Source organism: Cantharellus anzutake (assembly GCF_015039405.1).
Source record: "Cantharellus anzutake strain C23 chromosome Unknown EI90scaffold_81, whole genome shotgun sequence".
NCBI classification, from domain to species: domain Eukaryota; kingdom Fungi; phylum Basidiomycota; class Agaricomycetes; order Cantharellales; family Hydnaceae; genus Cantharellus; species Cantharellus anzutake.
The window spans coordinates 1-23,275 of record NW_024067031.1 but is presented as its reverse complement, the minus strand read 5'-3'; the positions used below and the strand labels follow the sequence as shown (position 1 = coordinate 23,275).

At 49.8% G+C, this 23,275-nt stretch overlaps 13 protein-coding genes across 13 annotated transcripts; 7 read left to right on the top strand and 6 right to left on the bottom strand.

The window, feature by feature from the left end:
* Positions 1-44: 44 nt before the first annotated feature.
* Positions 45-2,267, top strand: EI90DRAFT_3131800 (uncharacterized protein; the record flags this gene model as incomplete). The annotated part of the gene is made up of 2 exons (XM_039064422.1): positions 45-265; positions 320-2,267. The coding sequence occupies 2 exons, from the start codon at positions 45-47 to the stop codon at positions 2,265-2,267; spliced, it is 2,169 nt and encodes a 722-aa protein (XP_038910448.1).
* A 670-nt stretch (positions 2,268-2,937) lies between these two features.
* Positions 2,938-4,886, bottom strand: EI90DRAFT_3292770 (uncharacterized protein). Its single transcript, XM_039067349.1, has 9 exons — positions 4,705-4,886; positions 4,416-4,655; positions 3,944-4,363; positions 3,861-3,876; positions 3,693-3,813; positions 3,640-3,643; positions 3,559-3,573; positions 3,295-3,502; positions 2,938-3,244 (listed from the first exon to the last, which is right to left on the bottom strand). Exons 1-9 carry the CDS (start codon positions 4,834-4,836, stop codon positions 3,204-3,206), a joined length of 1,197 nt encoding a protein of 398 aa, XP_038910447.1. The 5' UTR covers positions 4,837-4,886; the 3' UTR covers positions 2,938-3,203.
* A 561-nt stretch (positions 4,887-5,447) lies between these two features.
* On the top strand, positions 5,448-7,073 carry EI90DRAFT_2978018 (uncharacterized protein). Its single transcript, XM_039055927.1, has 7 exons — positions 5,448-5,466; positions 5,519-5,804; positions 5,860-5,956; positions 6,012-6,106; positions 6,155-6,468; positions 6,515-6,600; positions 6,663-7,073. Exons 2-7 carry the CDS (start codon positions 5,661-5,663, stop codon positions 6,827-6,829), a joined length of 903 nt encoding a protein of 300 aa, XP_038910446.1. The 5' UTR covers positions 5,448-5,466; positions 5,519-5,660; the 3' UTR covers positions 6,830-7,073.
* A 1,002-nt stretch (positions 7,074-8,075) lies between these two features.
* On the top strand, positions 8,076-10,467 carry EI90DRAFT_2938892 (glycoside hydrolase family 16 protein; the record flags this gene model as incomplete). The annotated part of the gene is made up of 12 exons (XM_039055210.1): positions 8,076-8,587; positions 8,616-8,797; positions 8,851-8,891; positions 8,947-8,955; positions 9,008-9,075; positions 9,127-9,255; positions 9,313-9,543; positions 9,664-9,889; positions 9,947-9,974; positions 10,031-10,147; positions 10,197-10,244; positions 10,298-10,467. 12 exons carry the CDS (start codon positions 8,076-8,078, stop codon positions 10,465-10,467), a joined length of 1,761 nt encoding a protein of 586 aa, XP_038910445.1.
* Positions 10,468-10,719: 252 nt separating this feature from the next.
* EI90DRAFT_3131796 (uncharacterized protein) lies at positions 10,720-11,274 on the bottom strand (the record flags this gene model as incomplete). The annotated part of the gene is made up of 1 exon (XM_039064421.1): positions 10,720-11,274. One exon carries the CDS (start codon positions 11,272-11,274, stop codon positions 10,720-10,722), a length of 555 nt encoding a protein of 184 aa, XP_038910444.1.
* Positions 11,275-12,519: 1,245 nt separating this feature from the next.
* EI90DRAFT_3079730 (uncharacterized protein) lies at positions 12,520-13,391 on the top strand. The gene is made up of 2 exons (XM_039061846.1): positions 12,520-12,556; positions 12,612-13,391. The coding sequence occupies exon 2, from the start codon at positions 12,636-12,638 to the stop codon at positions 12,918-12,920; it is 285 nt and encodes a 94-aa protein (XP_038910443.1). The 5' UTR covers positions 12,520-12,556; positions 12,612-12,635; the 3' UTR covers positions 12,921-13,391.
* EI90DRAFT_3079726 (uncharacterized protein) lies at positions 12,968-14,482 on the bottom strand. Its single transcript, XM_039061845.1, has 7 exons — positions 14,423-14,482; positions 14,119-14,360; positions 14,037-14,063; positions 13,875-13,968; positions 13,722-13,817; positions 13,501-13,696; positions 12,968-13,441 (listed from the first exon to the last, which is right to left on the bottom strand). The coding sequence occupies exons 2-7, from the start codon at positions 14,171-14,173 to the stop codon at positions 13,316-13,318; spliced, it is 594 nt and encodes a 197-aa protein (XP_038910442.1). The 5' UTR covers positions 14,174-14,360; positions 14,423-14,482; the 3' UTR covers positions 12,968-13,315.
* A 452-nt stretch (positions 14,483-14,934) lies between these two features.
* Positions 14,935-15,582, bottom strand: EI90DRAFT_2938890 (uncharacterized protein; the record flags this gene model as incomplete). The annotated part of the gene is made up of 1 exon (XM_039055209.1): positions 14,935-15,582. A coding segment is annotated over one exon (648 nt), but the record flags the coding sequence as incomplete, so codon positions are not given.
* Positions 15,583-16,480: 898 nt separating this feature from the next.
* On the top strand, positions 16,481-17,469 carry EI90DRAFT_3131793 (uncharacterized protein; the record flags this gene model as incomplete). Its single annotated transcript, XM_039064420.1, has 3 exons — positions 16,481-16,688; positions 16,752-17,021; positions 17,069-17,469. 3 exons carry the CDS (start codon positions 16,481-16,483, stop codon positions 17,467-17,469), a joined length of 879 nt encoding a protein of 292 aa, XP_038910440.1.
* Positions 17,470-17,619: 150 nt separating this feature from the next.
* Positions 17,620-20,450, bottom strand: EI90DRAFT_3131792 (transmembrane amino acid transporter protein-domain-containing protein; the record flags this gene model as incomplete). The annotated part of the gene is made up of 10 exons (XM_039064419.1): positions 17,620-17,733; positions 17,793-17,931; positions 17,994-18,318; positions 18,386-18,549; positions 18,609-18,978; positions 19,032-19,150; positions 19,200-19,246; positions 19,300-19,566; positions 19,618-19,846; positions 19,894-20,450. The coding sequence occupies 10 exons, from the start codon at positions 20,448-20,450 to the stop codon at positions 17,620-17,622; spliced, it is 2,331 nt and encodes a 776-aa protein (XP_038910439.1).
* Positions 20,451-21,445: 995 nt separating this feature from the next.
* On the top strand, positions 21,446-21,793 carry EI90DRAFT_3079715 (uncharacterized protein). The gene has a single exon (XM_039061844.1). The coding sequence runs from the start codon at positions 21,579-21,581 to the stop codon at positions 21,747-21,749; it is 171 nt and encodes a 56-aa protein (XP_038910438.1). The 5' UTR covers positions 21,446-21,578; the 3' UTR covers positions 21,750-21,793.
* A 19-nt stretch (positions 21,794-21,812) lies between these two features.
* Positions 21,813-22,685, bottom strand: EI90DRAFT_2584010 (uncharacterized protein). Its single transcript, XM_039053271.1, has 2 exons — positions 22,037-22,685; positions 21,813-21,938 (listed from the first exon to the last, which is right to left on the bottom strand). Exons 1-2 carry the CDS (start codon positions 22,556-22,558, stop codon positions 21,876-21,878), a joined length of 585 nt encoding a protein of 194 aa, XP_038910437.1. The 5' UTR covers positions 22,559-22,685; the 3' UTR covers positions 21,813-21,875.
* On the top strand, positions 22,615-23,208 carry EI90DRAFT_3079712 (uncharacterized protein). Its single transcript, XM_039061843.1, has 2 exons — positions 22,615-23,037; positions 23,089-23,208. Exon 1 carries the CDS (start codon positions 22,775-22,777, stop codon positions 23,024-23,026), a length of 252 nt encoding a protein of 83 aa, XP_038910436.1. The 5' UTR covers positions 22,615-22,774; the 3' UTR covers positions 23,027-23,037; positions 23,089-23,208.
* The last annotated feature ends 67 nt before the right edge of the window (positions 23,209-23,275 follow it).

Below are 23,275 nucleotides of genomic sequence, written 5' to 3'. Positions count from 1 at the left end.
TCGAGAGCCACTCAAAAATTCAATCCGGCGATTCGCATGTGACCATGCCTTCCTGGAAGATAGCAGGGCGCCCACTTTCACTCTGCACCAGAACATTTGCCACATACTCCGGACTTTCCTCAACTGGCCAAACCTACATTGAAAAGATCGTGCAAAAGTATGCTGTCGATTTGGCCCCAGGAAAGCTGGTCAAGGCAGGAGATTATGTTATGATCAAACCGCAAAATGTGATGACTCACGACAACACTGGGCCTGTTATATCCAAGTGAGGACTTGGTGAAGCTGGAATCTGTAGAGGCTCATTTGTTTGACGTGATAGATTCAAATCCATAGGCGCTAGCCGTGTTCACGATCCTCATCAACTTGTCTTCACACTCGATCATGATGTGCAGAACAAGTCACCAAAGAACTTGGCCAAATATTCTTCCATAGAGGCATTTGCTAGAAAGCACAATATAGACTTTTATCCTGCTGGACGGGGAATCGGACACCAAATACTCGTTGAAGAAGGATATGCATTTCCTCATTGCCTTACTGTCGCCAGTGACAGCCATAGCAACATGTATGGAGCCGTTGGCTGCGTGGGCACTCCCATCGTAAGGACAGATGCGGCAGCTTTGTGGGCGACTGGAAAGACATGGTGGCAGATTCCTCGGATGGTCAAGGTCGAACTCAGGGGCCGTTTGCATCCTGGGGTATCCGGGAAAGATGTTATAGTCGCCCTTTGCGGTTCCTTCAACAAGGACGAGGCCCTGAATGCTGCTATCGAGTTCGTGGGTGAAGGAGTGGCTGCTCTCAGCGTGGACGAGCGGCTGACAATAGCGAATATGACGACTGAATGGGGTGCCTTAGCCGGAGTCTTTCCTGTAGATGGTACCCTGATTGCTTGGTATGAGAACCTTATCTCTAAAGTCGAAAACAGCACCTTCCCTTCCTCGACACCGTGGGCCATTCCTGCTCCCCCCGAACACCCACGCCTTAACCGGAGACGACTGGAAGCTATAAAAGCAAACAAAATTGTGTCTGACTCCGATGCTGGGTACTCTGCGCATCTGACATTTGACCTGAGCACCCTGATCCCGCACGTGTCTGGCCCGAACAGTGTCAAAATATCAACCCCACTTCCTGTCCTGGAAGCGAAGAAGATCGAAATCCAGAAGGCATACATCGTTAGCTGCACCAACGCACGAGCTTCTGATCTTGCAGCAGCTGCTGCAGTCGTTCGAGGCAAGCGCGTAGCATCTGGTGTCGAGTTCTACGTTGCCGCCGCAAGCTCCGTTGTTCAGCAGGAATCAGAGAACTCCGGAGACTGGCAAGCTCTGGTAGCAGCTGGTGCGAAGGTCTTACCAGCAGGATGTGGGCCTTGCATTGGATTAGGCACCGGCCTCTTGGAAGAGGGGGAAACTGGGATCAGTGCAACGAATCGCAATTACAAGGGTCGCATGGGGAGTCCCAAGGCGCAAGCCTACCTTGCCAGCCCCGCCGTTGTGGCAGCTAGCGCCATCAACGGCTACATCTCTGGACCAGCCGAATCACAGTCGTCCGCAGCTAATCCTCCTTCGTATTCTCACTCTTCCGTTTCCTCTCCCGCTCCCGATGATACCTCCGTGGAGCCCTTAGTCGACTCTTTCCCCCGGGTTTTTGAGGGTCCTCTCTTATTCGCCCCCCAGGACAATCTCAACACTGACGCTATATATCCAGGCAAGTATACATACCAAGATGACATCACCCTCGAGCGTCAAGCAGAGGTTGTCATGGAAAATTACGATACCACATTTGCCGGAACCGTCGCTTCCATTGTGCCTTCGCTCAACCCTACCTCTCCAGACGGCAAACCAGGTGTTGTCCTTGTATCTGGATATAATTTCGGTACAGGGTCGTCGCGCGAGCAGGCGGCGACAGCCCTAAAATCAGCCGGTGTCAATCTCGTCATTGCAGGATCTTTCGGTGACATTTTCAAACGAAACGCTATCAATAACGGGCTGATATGCCTAGAGTGCCCCGAGCTTGTCGTAGACCTTACGAAACAATTCGCCCAAGGAGGCACGCGAGGTGCAGGTGGTATCAACGGTGAGCTTACTGTCCAACCAGGCTGGTATGTCAAAGTAGGGATGGACAATGGAAGCGTGCAAGTTAGCATACCCAAGGACGGAACGGAACGGAAGTACAGAGTGAAAGCCATAGGAAGCAGTGTTCAAGAATTGTGGTTATGTGGCGGATTAGAGGGCTTTGTTCTCAAGTCGATCCAGCGACAGTATTTGGTGTAGCTCTATCTCGGGGGCGCTTACACAATCAATCTCATGGAATGCTCATTCCGCAATGAATCCAAATGTTATGTAAGGATAAGACGCCCGATGCGGCAGAACCCGCCACTCTTCCCGCCTCTTAACTTTTAATCAGCCTGCTAATTGCATTTTACTGATCTGTATTGAGGGTCCGGAGCCAGGCACTTCTCATACATCCAAATGTGGAGTGCAGTATCACATGGGTAACATAGCGAAGAACACCAGGACCCTAACCCATCATTTCTCGTCTGGTTGCTCACGCACAAGCAGAGAATTATTCCCTGGGTCCTGTTGATGCCATGCCTCATCCTTGACTTCGATAAGTCAAGGACGAGGCTCTAGAAAATTCTCTGCTTGTGCGTGAGCAACCAGACGAGAAATGATGGCAGAATTCATGGTGACTGCGCGCACACCCGGATATTGACTTCACGCCTTGGATGTGCTCCCCTAGTCTCCACAAGTTGGGTTGACTTGCTCATGTTCTTTTGTCTCAAGACTTCACTTTATAATATAACTTCATTCTTACGACTTCGTTCTAATTCTATGTAGGCACCATCATCGGCCTGGATTGAGATGCTGAGGCTGGCGATGTCACCTCCTAGGTCTTAGGGATATCGTCTTGGACAAGGATATACCTTGTCTGATCATGCTCGAGTGAAACGATGACCGATACTAAATATCCCATTCGACAACAAGTTCGACACCTCCGCTAAAGACGACTCCAGCGCTATCACCGTTAAAGGCTGGATTGCCCACCCCCATATTATCAGTCGCTCAGGCATAAGTTTCCAGCATCTCAGTAAATATCATATGATTCATCCTTGGAATTGGTTGCATGTATATATAACAGACCAGCAAGTAGATGGCGAAGTCCGAAGACTCCTTTTTGGAGCAAGGCGGCGAACAACCAAGACCCATCTATTCCTTGTATTCTGGCCGAAGTGTGCGAACCGTGCGACCTAGGCAGACGTTAGTTTCAATTGTTTTGGGCAGCAAAAAAATCACAAACCTGCGCGCCAAATTTCCTGATTGTTAATCTCCTCAAGCTCTTTAGCAAGATCCTGCCGGTAGGTCTTCCGCCCATTGAATTCGAGCGCTTTGCGGGTCTCGGTGCCGTTCTTCACAGACTCGTACAGCGCTTCGAAGACAGGAAGATTAGCTTTCTCGAAAATCGGAGCCCAGTCCAAAGCACCGCGGCGCGCCGTTGTCGAGCATGCCTGATGACACAAATTCATATTAAAACCCAGTAAACGTGCTCCAACCAAAGACTCACGTTATACATGTAATCCTAGCAGCGTGAAAGGTAAATAATCAATTAACATAAGGCACCCCAGTGATGGTTGGAGAAATTTACCATGCTAGGGACAGACATTAGTATGTATATGGAGTCAGAGCATAGTGACATACCCATATGCACCGATCAACGGGAAGAGGCTTTGAGTTGCCTCCTCGACAGTTTCATTGAAAGCCTCTGAAGGAGAGTGTCCATTTCTCCGCAGAACCTCATATTGGGCACGGAACATCCCCTCTAAACCATTCATCAGCGACCAGAAAAACGACATAAGAGAGACATACGGATGCCACCCATGAGCTGTGAAAAGCATGAATATATGCTTCAGCAAAATGACAAAAGATTTTGGCATTATGACACCACATACCACACCGCGCTCACCATAAAGATCAGAATACACCTCCTTCTCAAAGGTTGTTTCGTATGCGTATCCAGTACCGACGGCAACAGCAAGGGCGCGAGCTTTCTCCAGGGCTTTTCCTGAGACATCCTGCCAGACAGCAATGCTACCGTTGATACCACGTCCCTCCTTGAACAGCGTCCGAACCGTGCGCCCGGATCCCTTAGGGGCAACCAAGATGACATCTACGTCGGCTGGAGGGATAACTTTCGTGTCCTCCTTGAAAACGACGGAGAATCCATGGGAGAAGTAGAGAGTCTTCCCCTTGGTAATAAGAGGCTTGATTTCAGGCCATGTTTGGGCTTGTGCAGCGTCAGAAAGAAGGTTCATAATGATGGTGCCCTTCTGGATTGCTTCTTCTATCGGGAAGAGAGTCTCGCCAGGCACCTAGCAGGATGAGTTAAATTTGGGATGTCCTTATTTAAAGGTGAACTCGTACCCAACCATCCTGAACGGCTTGACGCCAGCTCTCCCCGTCCTTCCGCACACCGATAATAACATTGAGGCCATTATCACGCGCGTTAAGACCCTGACCATGTCCTTGCGATCCATACCCAATCAAAGCCAAGGTGTCGTTCTTCAGATACTCATGCAGTTTGGGAAGGGGCCAGTCTGAACGTTCATACACAATCTCCTTCGTCCCAGCAAAATCAAGAGTTTTGAAGCCTCTCGAGGGAGTCTAGCTTCACTCTCAGAAAAGGCACTTCGGAAGGTATGAACACACTGACTCTAAAAATTGTGCTGGGAGCCACCACAGCAGAGCGTGCCAAAACGGAGTAACGACGAGCCGCAGGGCATGTTCCGCTTGCTACAGAGCGCACCGCACTGCGCAGAAGAGTTGTGGATTGACGAATGGACATTTTTATCTGTCGAAAGCTGAATTGAGCCAAAAACTTCCGATAAAACCGAACGACTCAATGAGCGTCACGAGCCGGACTGATTTGGAAACTAACGGTCGAATCATCAGTTGTTCGACGAGACTCCCTACGGTGCCCATGGCTTTATTTAGTGGGTTTCTAAGGCGATATCATTGCCACCAGTCCCGATCTTTTGGATTTGTGCGTTGCATCGGGCCCTTGTCCCTTCGTTCTCGATTGCCACATCAGGTGCAGTCCTCAAAGGCCCATGGTCTATCACTAAAATGTAATCGTGGCTTGAGTTCCACTGTGGCTTCTCTCCCCAAGAATGTGATAAGGGGTGATAAAGAAGTGATCATAGAATGGAATGGGGCCAAGTCGGTATTGTATGGTTAAGTCCTGTATTCTACTAGCTGGGAGTATTGTTTATTGATACTCCTTAGCAATAATATGTGGCTGCGGGATCACTGCAGGTGTCCGGAATGCTTTCATCCAATTACCCGTCAACGCCTGGTAAACACATTTGACCTTCTAGATCAATCTCTTCAAGGTGAGACCTAGATTCCCCATCGTGAGCAGTAATTCAACCTCGCCCAGATGTGACGGCCACACGGGAAGGATTAAAAGTCATCTGTGAGGGGTATTTGACAGATTACAGGGTTCCGCCCATTGAGCAAGGTTTTAGGGCACGATGAGCGCCCAGATGTTAAAATACATGAATCCGTCTACCCCTGGGAGTGGCTTGAGGGAGGCTTAAGTGGGTGTCCACCCTCGACATCAACCCTACATCCTGCAGGAACGAGGTGGTCGAGATTGCAGTTCTCACAATGAATCAAACTCACCATTTTCAAAGCCTTTCCCCACTTGGAAAACAATACTGGTCATCGACGATTGGGAAGTCGCCCCCTTCTGTGGACTATGAAGCAGTTATCGGCTCCGAAGATGCTGTTTTGGAATGGTTAGAAAATGTCGTGAGTTTCTCGACCACCTATGTCCCCACTCATGCTTCTGAAGTTAATACTCCAGCACCGTTATGGGTTTTGCCTTGTCAATGGTGTCCCCGTAGATCCAAAACTTACTGAGGAACTTATCAGACGAATCGCTTTTATTCGGGAGACTCATTGTACGACCGCTTGAGCAGTGGGGTAACGGCTCAGTATTAACCTGTATTCATGTAGATGGTGGCTTTTGGGAGTTCAGCCCCGATTTGGCACATGGGGACACTGCATATACTGACATGGCACTCAAAGCACACACCGACACCACTTACTTTGTTCGTCCAACTACCGCTATACAACCGTCTTCTAACAACCATTTTTAGACTGATCCGTGCGGACTTCAAATCTTCCACCTCCTATCGCATACAGAGGGATCGGGTGGGGAATCTCTGCTTGTTGATGGGTTCCGCGCAGCCTCCATCCTGCAGGAGAAGCATCCCGAAGACTTCGAAATCCTGATGAGGACACGTGTCCCGACGCACGCTGTGGGTGATGCGCTCTACAAATATACAGTGATAGGGGAAGGCTACCCCATCATTACCACTCGGGGTGGGGAACCTTCCATGATTCGATATAATAATGACGACCGAAGCGTGATCAAGCATATGGCACCTGAGGATGTGGCACCTTGGTACGTGTGCGTTGCCGTAATCCGGCTATCTAATATTCTGACCGCTGTGCAGGTATGGTGCCCTTGCCAGTTGGGATCGGGTTCTTTCGAGTCCTGACTCTGAATACTGGTTTCAGTTGCAGCCAGGGACCGTTGTAGGTGTGTGCAGCAGTGACGCAGTCTGCCATAGTCAGCCTGACAAGGGAACAACATTCCCCAAGTCATCGATAACCATAGAGTCCTTCATGGACGAGCCGAATTTACAGGGAAGAGACGATTGTGCGGCGCGTATGTTGGGAAAGATGACTACTTGGCAAGGCTCTACGCCTTGCGCGATCGAGCTGTCGCCAAGGAAGGAGAGTCCAGCGTCTGGGACCCGACACTTTAACGTAGACTACTTTAGGCTGAACCTCGATACCAGACTAGGAGAGATGCTGTTGGCACATTACGGTCGATTGGTAGTCCGAGATTGTGTATTTCCTCAACTTGGTCGAGGACATGACCCATGACTCATAAGCAGCAGATTGGCCTAATGAAACGATAGGCAGCCTTGACATGTTGATGGTAAAACTTTTCGTTTGCAATTCCCCATCCCTGTGTATTCAAGCTGAAAATAAAGATATTTGGATGATGAACAGACAAATCCTCTCGTCGCTGGAACATATAGAAATAAGCCTATGAGAATGCCTGGCACTTTGAGCAAAGTAACCACTCGTCAAGCGCTGCACTAGAGCCGATTGTGCTACTAAGATGGCTCATACAACTGGGCCGAGTCCTATCCACGTTCTCAGCCATACTCGTAGCGTTGCTGCGGAGTCGTCGTTACGGATGCAAGATGATGTACACGGGGGGATTGCCGAACTACTCATTCACCATAAATCCCTTCCTGTCCTTGCCTGTCGTTGGAAAATTCGAATAAACACTTGGATTGCTTGTTGATCGTCTGTGAAGCAGTATTCCTGCGCCTCTCTCTTACACCATCCCACCGTCCCTACCTTTGCCTCATTGAGAATTGCTCACTCTTCGACTTCCCACTATCGGCGGTCTTCGACTCTTTCTCCATTATTATGTCTCGCCCGAACCCAGACCCGTCCGACCCATTTGAGAGACCATCCACGCCTTCGTCAAGGCAAAGGGAGTCATCCCCGTTTAGAGACCCGTTACCTCCTTCTCCGGCCGGCTCTGAGTCTCCGCTTCCTGACGCTCGTCTTCTCCCAAAATATGTCTCTTCTCCATTGAACCCCCACGCCGGTGGTCTATCCGTAGGTGATCGTGGCCCCATTGCGCGGGGGGGCTCTCCATCATGGGGGGCTGCCGCAGACCGCTCAGAACCACCGATATCGGATGAAAGTTCAGCCAGCAGTCATGCTGACCGTGAACACATCAAAGGGATTATGGCCGGCGATGTTGGCGGGGGTTATAGTCCTTATCCTGTAAGTGTTTTTGACGCGCTTTTAAGCGTAGTCACTCTAAACTCCTTTTTTTATTCATAAATCCCCCAGGTCATGTTCAAGGCACCGCCTCCATCCGCACCTTCCACCGTAAATTCAAGAAGTTCTAGTCGCGTAATGAGTCTTGCCCCGCCACACAGTCGCTTCTCAACTGGATCCAACGTGGGCTCAGTTTTGTCGTTCATGACTGATTCCAAATACGCTCAGTCCACTGCCGCATTTCTCCCTTACAAGTCCGACGCCGACCCTCGAGCCAAATTCCTTTCAATCGATCAATATGGTCCCTATGAGAGACTGGGTGGTCCGGCAGATGATGATGATTTCATTCATGAGCCGGGCCAGCGCAACCTCGAAGTTGGGGGGTTTTCGTGGCGGGGATTGATCAACATTGCAATGATCATTTTGTTGCTTATTGCCCTTCTTACCTTGTTCGCTGTCTACCCAATCGTAATGGATTTTACGATGAAGCGGCCATGGGAAAGCTTTCATTTCAACGGGACAGGCCAGATCCCTGCTCTGACGTTGCTCCCAAGCGCAATTGACCCTGTTACTCCGAAGGACGTTTATACTCGCATTGGTGTCGACGGACAGGAGTATGAGCTGGTCTTTTCGGATGAGTTTGAGACGCCTGGGCGTTCATTCTACCCTGGAGATGACCCCTTTTGGGAGGCGGTCGATCTTTGGGCAAGTCATGGGTTCTATTTCTTATGGTTTTACTAATAGGTTCATGCTCCCACAGTACTGGGCCACTGGAGATCTGGAGTGGTACGATCCAGGCCAAGTGACAACACGAGACGGTGCCCTTGTTATCGTTATTGAGGATCAGGAGTCCCACGGAAGGATATTCAAGTCCGGAATGATTCAAAGTTGGAATAAATTCTGTTTCACCACCGGGTATATGGAAGGTAGAGTTACGACATGCATTTCAGTATTAGTTGGCTGATTTAAGCCTCTACAGTTAGCGTCATCTTTCCTGGAGCTCCGGATGTGTCTGGATATGTAGGCTTTTCATTCTGAGTTTTTGCTGCAGCCAACTAACTTTCATTCTCGACAGTGGCCTGGTGTTCGTATTTCCTTTTAGGGATGCAGGACCCAAACTGATTATGGCAATCTAGGTCTGGATGATGGGCAACCTTGGAAGACCAGGGTACGGAGCAACCGCAGATGGTCTCTGGCCGTATTCGTGAGTCAGCTGCACATTTCCCCTATCATCAGAATGATATACCTTAGGTAGTTACGACACTTGCGATGTTGGTACCCTTCCCAACCAAACTCTAAATGGAGAACCAGCCATTGCGGCCACAGCAGGTGGCAACAAGAAATACAACTATAACCTCTCTTGGCAGCCTGGCCAACGCCTCTCGTGAGCCGTTCTCCCATCCCTTACTCCTTATCGCTGAACCTGCTTCATTGTTACCAGTGCATGCACATGTCCTGGGGAAGATCACCCCGGTCCTGTCAATACTAAAGGGCGGGCGGCCCCTGAAATTGACATTTTTGAGGCTCAGAAGAACAAGGAGGGTTATGGTGGCCGTGTCACGCAATCCGTTCAGTTGGCACCCTTCAACAATCTCTACTATTTCCCCAACACTTCCGCGGATGTTACAATCTACAACCCCCAGCGTACAAAGTTGAATACTTATCGGTATGTGTTTTTCCCACCGCTTCTGCAGCGTATTGATTGGCCTAATTTGCTTTTGGCAGTGGTTCTGCTCTGTACGCAATGCTTTATCATTGTTATGTGTATTCCAACCCACAAGTTCTTGTCCAGCCAACAGGCTATCTCTGCTCTGACGGATTTGAATGACACAGCCTTTGAACTAGGTGGAGCACAGTTCACTAAGTTTGGGGTGGAGTTCTGGTCGGATCCGAACAACCGCCAGGATGGACACATCGCCTGGATCGCAGATCAACCTGTGTTCGCAATCGACGCACTCACATTTAGCGCAGATCCAACAGTGAACATCTCAGATCGTATCATTCCGGAAGAGCCGATGGTCCGTTGTCTCCACCAAGCTCATGTTTTGCACAGCGCTCATATTTGTTGTTTCTAGGCAATGGTTCTTAACTTGGCCGTCTCAGGTTCGTAATATTTCTTGGTGTTGGGGTGTTTCTAACACAGACAATTCTTCCTCTAGAGTCGTTCCAGAAGGTTGATGTGGCTGCGATGACATTTCCTGCTGAGATGAAAGTCGACTACGTGCGAGTTTGGCAGCGTAAAGGATTGAAGGACTCGGTGACTTGTGATCCTCCAAGTGAGTTCTCATTTGAGACTTTGAAATATTCTTACCTTAAACCCGACAGACTATCCGACAGCGAAGTACATCAACGATCACATAAATGTGTACACGAGTAAGTGCCAACGTAATGGTGATCCGTCATTTCTGACGTTATTACTTATTCAGACCCCAACCTAACGCTATGGAGTGAAACTGGTTACAGTAAACCGAAAAATCGGCTGGTGCGCTTGTGTTCCCTTCGACTTCGCAATTTCAGTTCTCATTTGTCCCCAAGGTTGACCAATGCTGAGGTCGCGCTGGCGCGTGCTTTCACATCCATGTTCCCACTTTTCTAATTTCGCAGGGAGTTCCGAGCTTGCACCTGCCGTCCATGTTTTCTCAACTCCAACTCCTTCCACACTTGTTTACATCACCCATTATGACATGCCTACGTTACACTCTATTCCGTCTGCTTAATTTTGGCGTAAACGTTCCACTTTCAATTTGTACGCTTCTAATAGGCATGTACGCTCATTCTCTACCGCACAATATATCAAATCTTGGAGGCCTGAAAGTTCCGATCGACCTGGAAGATCACGCAGGAATTATTATGTCGCAGTGATCGAGGGGTCTGTGGAGGTTTGTGTTTCTCCTAGACGCCGTGCTTTCTCCTTCCTGTGGCTTGCCAGTCTCTGTTCTTGTACGGCTTGCACTAACGTTAAGTGACCGTTACCGTATGGCCGTCGCTGTACGACATCGTATCCACGAACTGCTCTCCGCTCCTCTCGTAACTCCCTAGCTGATCGAACCGCATCCGCAGGGACGTTCGCGACTTGGACTAGTTCCTTCACTTGGAGTAATTTCCCCGCTATGTCTGGTGAATGCTCATGGAAGACTGTTTGCATTCGTTTGTGTAATCCAAGAGCTTCCAGCGTCCGTGAGATTTGTTTAGGGAGGCCAATAGCGGAGCGGTGAAGAGTGACGCGGTAGTGCGTATTCGGTTCAGCGGGTGGAAAAGCGGGAGAGGGCGCGGAGGAAGGTGAGGGGTGAGGTGCAGATGGGTTGTTGAGTACTCGGGCGAAGTTTGGTTTCGGCGTACGAAATGGCCCTCGTGTGGATGAGGCATAGCGGACGAATATTCTCGAGCAAGCATTACCCTGCATGGCAGTATTCTTCGATGCCTCTCAAAGAGTTGGAAGAATTCCCGCGGCTCCGTAGCGGGTCCTGCCGATCCGTGAATGAGGTCCTCTAAAATTGCAAATGAGCTCTTCTCACGGGTCCTCAAGGAACTCCATCGTTATCTCTCAAAGGTCTCCAAACTCAGCCTAATCGCACGACTTCCACCCACTTCCCTTCTAGGTCCGTCCTTGATCTCCGATCTATGTTTCGTAGGTGACTTCCCATTTTCCCTTCCTGAAAGGAGTGGCCGCAGCTTCCGATATCCCCAATAAGAAATTGCCGCGATACGTGGCGTCAGTCATTTCTTCAACCAATTGCTCCATCACTTGTACCCCGACTATGCCACTGGTTCGCAGATTCGCAACATGGGGATATCTTGTCGATATTAGCTCCCAAGTCTCACCGTAGGATCCCTGGGGAAGGCGAAGCTCGAGGAGCCGGCCCTCGGTATAAGTACGCATCTCATATATATATTTCGGGAACACTACTTGCCCACGCGTCGAGGGTGCACAACCGGCCGAGAACCTTATGACAAAGTAGTCTGCCTGGCCATGTGCATAGGCTTTTTTGATTTAGCTTGCGCTCGGATTGCGTACACTTTATCGTCGATGCGCAACGAGTCCACAGCAGGACGTACAACGAGTGAGGGCATGGACGTCAACTGGGGTTGTAAGGCAGCATCACATCTACGGATCAATCGAGTCACAGCAATGGGGAGCGATACTGCGTCCTGGTGACATCGTCGAGTAACAGGATATCTCAAATGTCCCCACGGATACAGATAGAATTAGTCCTGAACACGCCTCGTATAGGGTTTAATCTTGACCCGAGGATCACCGTAACGATCTAGGAGCAGCGTCATCTCATGAATCAAACTTCAAGGGTGTAGTACGTTATCGACTATGCAAGAGACAGGAGTTAGTTGGTGCGGCAACTAGGCTGTCTGTTATATTTGCATACTACATCGGCCATAAAAACGATAGCGGCAGCTAGATGAGCCGCGACAAAAGGATTAGAGCCGCTCTTCTAATGAGAGGTGGGGGAAACTAAGAGCTGATGAGGAAAGCAAGAGTGACAACGGTGCTCCAGGCGTAAACTGTTGGAAACCGACCTCGAAACATGTATTTCACTGGTGATAGTGCAATGCGGCAGATTCTTGAAGGGGGGCGTGTGAACAACGGCCACGTAGAAAGGAGGAAAATGCTTTAGGTGCTCACGACTGACACCGTCATGAACAATACAAAATCAGTGAGAATTAAGGCACTAGTGAGTGGAGGAGATCCACAGCTTCCACAGTCCCGATAATCAATACAGTCACTAGGAACAGGACAAAACACAAGCTTAAATGCTCGAGTTGGCAACGCGCCCAGTTCCCGCTGCCTCTGTGATATCAACGATGACAGATACCAAGGTCGAGGATACGTTGAATGAGCGGCACGTCCTCCGAACTGGCTGGTCCGCAACAGCCTTGCCTAAGAGGATGCATGTGCCGCTTCCGCAGCGGCACCGCCATCATTGTTACATAGCAGGCTCGTCAGCGATAAATCATAAATGGTGGTTCGTGCACCTAGGCGCTCCACGCAGTGGCACGTCGGGCAGCATTGTGCAGGTAGTAGAATCCGCGGCCTAATGAGGGACCGGGGTTGACACCTGTGCAAGGGAAATGCCAAAAGAACCTATTTTCAGTTGCCCCCACCCTATTGTTTTCTCAACAGTGAACCAACAAACAAGATCGAGGACGTTTCGATCAGGTAGGGAAGGACTGGAGGCCTATGATGCATCATAGTTGGATATGGTGCAGAGCGGAGTGTGGATCACAGCGATAGTAACATCCAGGACTCTTCCCGGCCAGGAACTGGACAGAACCATCAAAAGATAGCACCGAACACGAGGAGACTTTTTGTGGAAGAACTTAATAACGGCAATCATGACAATTGTGCGAGGGAGAGGCAGAATTAGGATAAATGGGCGCTGTATTCGACAGTTGACTATAGACATAAAGCCAGGCGGGGGGATTGGTAAGGTTCAGGACGCCTCCAGCTGACGAGGTTTTATATCGTCCACTCCCTTTCTGTAGTTCTCCCCGACGGCAACAGCATTAAATCTTTTGAATCGATAGTAGTCTGGGACGATCCCGATGCCACAGACGAACTGAATTGATGAGAATATCAGGATGTATCAATGCAAGCAGGAGGGTCAGAACGACGAACAGCATATAGCTCCACGAGGATGACTAGGTCAGGATTGTCAAGATCTACAGAGTGACCGCGATCTTTTGGGACACATGCTGCGAGAGCCCGGATAAGCTCTCCTTTGTCAACGCCGGTGTGATTTCGTGATGTGATGATAATTTTATACTGGACAGAGGCGTATGAGCGCAGAGAAAGGATGTCGAAGGAATAGAACCTTGATGGGACCAGGTGAATCAGACTCAAAGTGGGGCGGGAAAAGGCGTTTCGCCAAGTTTAAGATGTCTTCAATGGTGGCAGCACAAGAGTCGGAGACGGGGGCATAACGTTGGGCCGACCTTGCCTCACAAGACACTTAAGAAAGTGAACAACCCCTTCCAAAAGTAAATGCAGACCTCGTTCTGGTAACTCCAGTTTGTTCCACCTCAGACAGATATGTCCAGACGAGTCGTACGGGATCGATAGGCGGCTTTATCGCAATAAAAATCACTGCGCCGTAGACAAACCACGGGGATCAATCAGAAACCGACCGAAGGATGCATGTATGTGGTATTCACGGCAGATAGCATCCACTTTGCAATTCACTGATGGACAGAAGTGGGAAGTGAAGTCTTTATTTCTTGCATTAATCAGACGAACCAAACCGAGATTCCCCAGACCGAGGTCGCTTTAGCTCTTCCAGTTCTCGATCCATCGCGGCTTCGATGTCCTCTGTGTCGATGACATCGTCGTCGTCGCTTGTCTCAGCAGCGTTGGAAACGGGATATAGTCTCTCTGCTAGCTGAGATTCCTTTTATGAGTGAAGAACTCTCGGATCGACATCGCATGCTTGCCGACTCAAATATGTCATACACTTCACCCACCGCCTGCCTCTCTTTACCCTGAACCCATGAGGGAAGCTCGTGAGCCACGTTATGATACTTACGAGGGGTCCTAAGCCCACCTTTATGCACGTCACCCAAACTCCAGGTCCCTCAACCTTACGGCTACCTGGGAGCCTTGGCTACGGGCCAGTTAACGGGGGAAGCTGTGGAGAGGCATCTACGTACTCTGAGATATTTCTTTATATTTTTCTTTCCCCCTGGCATTAAATATAATGGGCGGTGGTCGTTGCTTGTCCAACTTGCAAGCCGCACCCACCGGTATAAATACACAAAAATAAGGGGAATAGGTTTCATTTCATTTCAGCGCATCGCCCGCCTTCGACCAAGAGATAAGTACAACGAAATGAGGGACCAAATGGGTTAGGCAGAGTGGATGGTAGGAAAGGAGAACTCCAGGCCTCACAATCCACTGCAAGTCATGAGCATGGCTGAGGGCAATTAAGACGGGTTACATTGACTATAAAACTTAGGAATGAACGCTCTGAATGCTAATCCATTACAAGAAACAAAATGCCTCCCAAAATTTGGATCGCTCTGAAGAGTCCCAGGTGGAAGGAAAAGGATATGCGCGTCAACCTGCAGAGCCAAAGTTTTCGTTTCGCCCTTGAGTCTGTTGCTGATGGTGTTGCTCCATTGTATGCTGATCCGTGCCTCCATATGGATCTTCATCAAATGCTCCGTAAGGGCCAGGAGATGTTGTCCGAGGGATCCCGGATCCGTAAGCATTCTGGGGACCAGGAGATGGCGTACGACCCGCATACGCTGCTTGCGGTCCAGGAGATGGTACGCGTCCAACACCGATGCCTCCCCCGTACGGAGGTTGGGGGCCAGGACTTCCCGTGCGACCACCTTCATACGCGTTATACGGCCCGGGACTTTTCCTTCCGTATTGATCCTCGGGAGGTAAGGTCATCGATTTCGGCACGGGACCTCGATATGGGTCATAGTAACCTTCAGGTTGCTGCGGATATTGACCCCCAAAAGCTGCGGGATCATCGTGGTATTGCTGGGACGGCGGAACATCGGGAGCTGGCAACGAGTATGGGGCAGGGGCCGGATGCACAAGGTTCGTCAAGGAATTTTCGGCGAAACTGCGCGAGTCGAACGCGTCATTTTCGGAACGGTCAAGTGCACTGGTTTCCACACCTGCACGACCCGTTGGTCGTGCTGGTAGCGGATGCATCGCCGCCGCGCCATCAAGATCGGGCCATTTGATGGCGTTGTCTGATGTTCATTGTCGCACTGATTGGTGATGTGTCATGGAAAAGGCTTGAATAGAATACTGACCATCATCGTCAAAGTCCGAGAAACGCTTTCGCTTTAGCTTCCATATGATGAAACCAAGAATTGCGAGAGCGCCAACAGCGCCAGCGACCGATAGTGCAATAATAGTAGACTTTCCGAGCCCACCAGAGTCCGATGAGCCTGTGCTCGTACTTGATGGCGAAGAGCTTGTAGTCGTCGTTGATTGAGAATTAGAAACGGATGATGTGACGGTTGTGACAGATGGCGCTGTCGTCGTAGGTGGAGACGAGGAAGTGGTGAGTGCTCTAGGAGTCGTTGAAGATGCAACCGAAGTAGAGGAGGGAGGTGACGATGAAGAAGAAGAGGAGGGGGAAGATGTCGGGGAGGTAGTAGAGGGCGAGCTTGAGCTTGTCGGCTGCTGGGTCGTCGTTGGCTGGGCGGAAGACGTAGCAGTTGTAGTTGGTGTAGTCGGTGTTTCTGACGTCGACGTCAATGATGACGTTACATCTCCAGGCTTTGAAGACTGTCCGGGACCGGGGCCGCCCTGTCTCCCAACAATGAAGCCCCCATTCTCCAAACTTCCATGAGGAAGTGGTTCAGCGAGCACGGTGAACACAGGAGTGAGGAATAAAAGCAGCAAGTCTAGCTTCATGCACGTAGTCTAAATACTTAACCCTCGTCAAGTGGAACGTTGGGAGAACAGAACCTTAAGCCCAGTCTGATGAAAAGTGTCTCTACGTTTTGGTGACGGATGCAAATTTGAAAATCTTTTGGCATCGCCGCTTGCGATTCCGCATCAATGTAGCAATATTTTGACTCACTTTTCTCGCAACAACAATTTTACGACTCAACAACCCCGCAGGCTCGTTGCGATGGAATTTCCGCTGGGTGACTTTGCAGACAGCGATGAGGAGAACAGTGGGCCGAGCGCGAGGGAACTGCGCATTGATCGCGCATTCCAGCAGAGCAAGGAGAGTTACAAAAACGAACTGGTTTCTCTCAATCATTCATGGTTCGATTGCAAGCTAGAAGATGTCCCTATTCTTCCTGCCACGCAGCTCTTGGGGTTTCACAGCCTAGGTATATTATAACTAGATCATTGTAATCGACTGCGCGCGAGCTTAGATTCGGGGGATGCATTAGATGCATCCGCCCATGCAGCCTATCTCAAAAAGGATTACCATCTCGCTCTTTCATGGTGCCTTGCCTACTTGGACGGTGTAAGAGGTGGTAATATTATTGTCTCAGGCAACAGCTCTGCCCGGGAAAAGGAACTCTTTGACATTGCCATAAGGAGCGCCATCCGATCTGGCTCCAAGGACCAAGCTTATCATCTCGCTTCACGGGCCTTGTCTCATCCCACGCTTTCTGCTTCCATTGCAGAGGCATTCATCTTCTCGGGTCATCCTAGAGGTACAAGTACAACTATCCAAGTGCGATGTTGCTCACTTTTGATGCAGACGCTGTCTCTTCATTGCTCAAGTCATCCTCCGCAAGAAGCCGTGGCCACCCTTTCGTCAAATTACTCTCCCAAGCTTTCCTTGCATGGGAAAAACAAATATCTAAATCGGATGAACATCTCAAGGCGTCCCTCCATACATTGCATGGACTCCTGGAAGGTTCCGTTCGGCGAACAGCTTATTTCTCTAAACATTTATTCCCCGGAGACGAGCCATCATCTAAACCAGATCTCAACAATCAGCCAAAGCCTTCTAAAATAGAAGCGGAAACACTACAACAATTGTGCACAACTGCCGGCTTAGACGATTGCGAATCGCGTCGGCTGGTGCATTTGCTCACCAGTAGCGAATCAAACGTTTCTCAAACCAACAGCGACGACAGATCAGTTAGGACGCTGTAAGGCACATTTCCATTATGATAGCGCCTTTCTTTTATTTGAAATGCAAAACGATGTAGGTAGTATTCCATAAGGCGACATTGCCCGCCAGACTTTCCAGAGCGAAAATGGGTGGCAACATATACAAAAATGATGCCCGCACCCCTAAAACCATTACACAATCCCCAAACGTTCAAAAAGTAACCGAAGTGGAGTAGAATCCCCAGGGGATGCGGGTTGGCAGTATCTGATTTGAGGATCTTCTCCATGTGCAGGCTCCATCATTAGCTGGAACACAAGATTTGATGAGTAAAAAGCCACATGCATTGTTGTAGGGCCGCACGTACGTGAATAGTCTGCCAAGTCGTGAACACGGTAGCTACCAATCCAAATACCAGAAGAGCAATATCCCCTGCCCTGGCCCACCTTGTGCGAGCGCACGCCTTGTAATGTAACATTGCAGGATACACATAGCATAATGGAATGCTGCAAGGATACGATCAATGAACGGCGAGGCAAAGGCCAATGATATCACTTGCCAAGCGAACGATCCAATAAAGCTGACGAATTTATCCAAATCGGCGGCACCAAGCCATGCAACGACATAACAGCCGAAAACAGTGGCAAATCTAAAAACGTTCTTCCTCCACTTAACCCTCAAGCTTGTTTTCCCGCTCTTAGTGAAGAGCCAATTCTCCATAATACGCACGGCGGGGAAAAGTTGTAATGGGACAGATAAAAGAATCGCCGATGCGTAAAGGAATTGAACAACTTGAACAAACTTTTGATCTTGTGGTAGATTGACTAGTATAACTGTTTGGACAGACGACCCATAAGCCGCATATGAAAGGACGCCAGCACCGCCAAATAAGACTGTGGGTGTGAAAAGGGGAGTATGAGTTAATGGATCGCATAAGTCGGGCCTGGCAAGGGAACTGACATAGGAGAAAAATCATCACTCCGCTCAGAACCGCTGGAAACTTTCGAGGTTCCCTCATCGAATCAGTGATCGGGACAACCTGATGAACGTCATCACCCGTACTCTTACGGGGGATGATGGAGCAACTGACCAATCCGATACCTTCGAAAGCGAAGACAGAAGTCCTACATCGGGCGTCATTTGTTAGCTATTACCCCGTGGAGTGCATCCAATCCATACTTACCCAATAAGGAGCGGGAAGTCCTTAGGATTGAACATAGCAACGTCGGCAATTCCACGCTCAGCTATTACCGCAACCTCATTTGATCCGATGTAAATCAATCCAACCAAGATGAATGCATCAGCAATCAGGGCCGTCACTGAGAGCCTCGCAAGGTTTCGGACCAGTGACAATGGGCATAAAACAATCGCCTGCACCATAATGAGATACTTCATGGGTATGAAGTGACGACAGTTGGAAACGGCCATGATTACCGCTTGGAAATTGCTCGCGATGAAGATGGTATAGGCAGAGACGAATCCGAGTTGTGATATCACGATAGACGTAAGGATAGCAACTCGCAACCACCTTCCGTAGAGAATCCCGCCGAGGTCTTTGGCAAAGATGCTGAGTGTGACCAAGCAGAGTCACGAGAGGGTCACGTACCACCGAAACTTCCCGATACCACGAATTTGGTCTTTATCAGTAGGATGAATGAGTAGAGCGAGATAGCAGCAATAAACGTGAGAGTGAGGATGGAGAACAACAACCCTCCATTATAGAATCTGCGGTGGGAGTTAGATTCATACAGATCCTCCGTCAATGGCTACATACGCCTTTCCGAGGAAAAGGATTCCAGTTCCGATGAATGATTTGAGCAACTATGGAAGCCCGTTTCAGCTGCGCAAGTTCGGGGATGGTAGAATTCACACACCATGAGAACGGCCTGAGTGACAGTCGCGTCCCCGTACTTCCCACTCGCTGATCGCTGCCGTCTTCTCAGTCTGCTCAGGCTTCTGGAAGTGTCACGAGGCAGTAGAGGGCGATGCTCGTGTGGCTTCGACGCATCGAAAGGCCGTTGAGCTAGTCCAGATTGGACACCACGCAAGCCTGCTTCAGCAGGGGAAAGTGGATGGGGCTTTGGTGTAAGGAAATCTTCATCCATTTCTTCATCTTCGTCCTCCTCAAGATCTTCTCCGCCCTGGACATTCTATGAGCCTATGGAGTAGATGAGAGAAATTGCGACACATACAAAATGGCCGAAGATGTACAGGAAATCGATGAAGTGGTTCGACATGGGAGGCACTTCTATACCTTGTTCATTTGCACGCAACAGAAGGTAGTTCCTCCTGAATCCTCCCGGTTCGTGAATATGCTGAAAAGCTGAATCGACATTTATTGCTGGCGCGATTAAAGAGGTGGCACGGGTACGGCGAAGTGCTTCTCGACGAGCATCAGATTGCCACTTGTAAATGTTATGACTGCTAAGGTTCAGAAACTAGCCCACTGCAAAAGATGAGCGGCATACGTTATATCAGCACCTGGATGCGAATATGTTATTGGGAACTCCTCATCATCCATCTCGTAGAGCGAAGAAGTTTTGGATCTTCCTGGCACAGCGCTTACACCACCCGTATCCTGTCTCGCAGACACATTTGGGGTTATAGATGGTGCACGACTACCTCGTTCCTCACGGGACACCAAATGCCTCCTCAGCACACGAGCCTTCTCCTCATCTGGCAACCCATCCAACTCTCTGGGAATTGGGGTCCCAGAGCGGCCGCGTTCATCACGAACCTCCGGGAGTCCAGCAGGGCTTGCTCGGCCACTCACAAGAGGGCTTCCACGAGATGGTGAGCCGAACGCCGGCCCCAATCGAGGCGAGGAGCTCACACTCGGTCTCAAACTGGCACTCACGAAACGTGGTGGGATATTTGGAGGTGGAGTTCCAAACGACGCAGGCGTGCCATGTGAATCATTAGAAGCGAATTGTGCCTGGCCCGCCACTGGACGATCATCCTGACGCCCTGGAAAGTGGATCCCGACTGGAGAAGACGTTGGTTTTGAAGGGCCTGGGTTGGACATGGCACTCCTTTCAACTCGGTGTTTGGGGGTTCGAGAGTTGAGAACTGGGGTTACCCCTTGACGTGGGCAGCTGACGATACAGTTGTACAACCAGAATATATCAGGATGGAGGAACGCGTTAAATAAACCCCACGTGCTTTGCAAAAGAAAAGGAGTTTCTGCGGCCTCATGTCGGGAAAGAACTCAAAGCAGTGCACTCATGCGCTGATAATGTTGAAGTGGCGTGCTCGGAATGTCGGGCTGCGATGCCACGATTTTAACAGATGAAGCCAATGATGCACAAGCTCACTCATAGGGATGACACTCAGCTAATTGAAGATACAAAGTGCAACCCACGGGATCATATTAATATTGGGAGCTGTCTAAATTCTAGGCGGGACTCATCTCTAGGAGAATAGCTACGCATAAACAGATGAGCTGGCAGGGATAACCGCGACAGGGTGAAATTGCCATTACTGGAAGAGGGAGCCAGAAGTGCCAGTGAGCTCCCCAAAACTCAATCAAGTCCTTACTGTACCTAGAGGCTATCCACGCATGATCACTTGAGAAGGAAACAAACAACAAGTAGGTTTTCGAAGTCCCAGCGGTTGTGCAAAAAAAATTGGCGCGGCCCCAGCCGGGCTCGTTCACGTTTACGAAGCTAACATACTCCCGTCGTTGAGTCGATAACGGAGTGTATATGTACCTATTTATTTCCCCTGGATCATGCCAGAAAGTCCACCTGAAGTGATTGACGAGTCGATGGAGGGAACCCTCGTGACTCCCCGATCCAAGGCTCGAATTCCGTATCGAGGATGATTATGCCAATGAAGGGACTGTGCAGAATCATCCGTGGTGGTACGCTCCCTACCAGTAACTTTGGCCTAGGAATACTCAGGACCACATGTGGGTGCTAACACAGTTTGTAACTTGCTCAAAGGATCGGCCAATGTATTCATCCCGGCAGTATATAGTGCTGATTCGCGATTCGGAACCCGCCAAACCGCCATCATCTACGAAAACGGTCTGGGCGATGGATGCATGCTAACTTCCACCAAGTGGTACCAAAATGGAGTACATTAGCCCTCTCGTTCTCCTTTCCGCTGTCACCCTGGCTCCGCTCGCATTGGCGGCCCCCTTTTTGATGGAATGTACCAAATCGGTTGTAATGCCGTGGCTATAGCGTGTTACTTTGCAGCTGAATCTAAGTTTGGTACTGTGGTCACTGCAGCGGCCCTTCCTGCCATCGTGGCGTGTAATAGCGCCCTTGGAACATGTCCTACGGGGTGCGCAGCACTTCTCATCCTTCCCATTCCCTGAATTGTGAGCAGTCAAGTTGATTGACGTCAATCATCTTGCAGCCGGTCATCTGGAAGATTGGAGTGGCGCCCACTTAAGAGTTGGTATGCCAGTGCAATGTCCTCCATTACCCATGTTGTGTATATGTTATATTTCAATCTTGAGCTGCTGTGACCTGACAGACAGACCCGAACCCTCACATCCGACAATCTGCACCGAGAGAAGGAACAGTAACCGCAGAGCGTTAGAAATTGCGGAACCATCAGTGACCCAGCCACTCGATTTGGATAAATCTAAATCCAACTAACAGAAGTGGCGGCTCGGCTATATACAGTACACTCTTCGGTGACCAATCGACGTCCTTCTCGCGTAAAGTCCGGAAGACTGACTGAAACTCGCGCAAGGCTTAAGGACGACTGTCGAATCACGGATTTGGGATATGAGAGTGGGGAAAGGAGTAGCCAAAATGGCGTCAGACACCAAGGTGTGCAGAGAAACAAAAGCGGAGTTGAGGTATAGTGGAGGGATGAGAGATCGGTTTGTGATATAGGATAACGATATATCACCGGACAAGACGCGGCTGATCGGAGATTAGATATAATCCTAAACGAATCGACTTCGGTGACGGCTGGGGATTTATGGAATTCTGCGTTGAGGTTGGATAGCACCAAGTATCCGATTATAGTGGGGACGCAATAATTTGGTCGGTGGCGGACCATTGCACAACAGGGAGGTTGCGAACTGATGAAGATATTGTGCAAACCATGGGCGACGTCGCGTTCATTATGTTGATTTTGGCCCAGGAATACTCGGGACCATGCACGAGTCATCTATTTCGTGGTTTCCACCATGTGTCCGCAGTTGTGTGCGTGTGTGGGGGGGTTGCAACGTGTTCAAAACGAGAAGGATCGGCCAATATATTCATCCTGGCGGTATATAAGACTGGTTTGCGGCTCAAACCTAATCACCAGGTTTCCAACGAACCACCATAACCTACCAAACCGCTCTTGCGCGTTAAATTTTGACGATCGCCAAACAGTATCGACATGAAATACTTTAATCCTCTCATCCTCTTCTCCGCTCTCGCCCTTGCCCCATCTGCATTGGCGGGTCCTTTTACCTACGGAGTTTGTCAAACGGGGTGTAACGTTGTGGCTGTCGCATGCTACGCCGCGGCCGGATTTACGTTTGGTACCGTAGCAGCTGCGGGGGCCCCTGCGGTCATTGTTGCGTGCAACAGTGCCCTCGGAACCTGCTCTGCGGGTTGTGCAGCACTTCTCGTCACTCCCACTCCCTGAATCATGCATGTGTAAGTCATGTTTCTTAAACTCTCAGCGGACCAATGCCAATCACCTTGCAGCTCGACCATCTGATGGAACATGTCTGTTGGAGCCAATATGTACTTCTCATCCTGTCGATAATTCACTGTATCTTTGGCCGTTTCACGTTGTACGATCCCATGTTGTCTGTGAAACTGTCGGGCGCATACATGTTTGCCTTTGTTTGTGTCGAGGTAAATCATCGAGGCATCGGGAAACTAAGCTTGA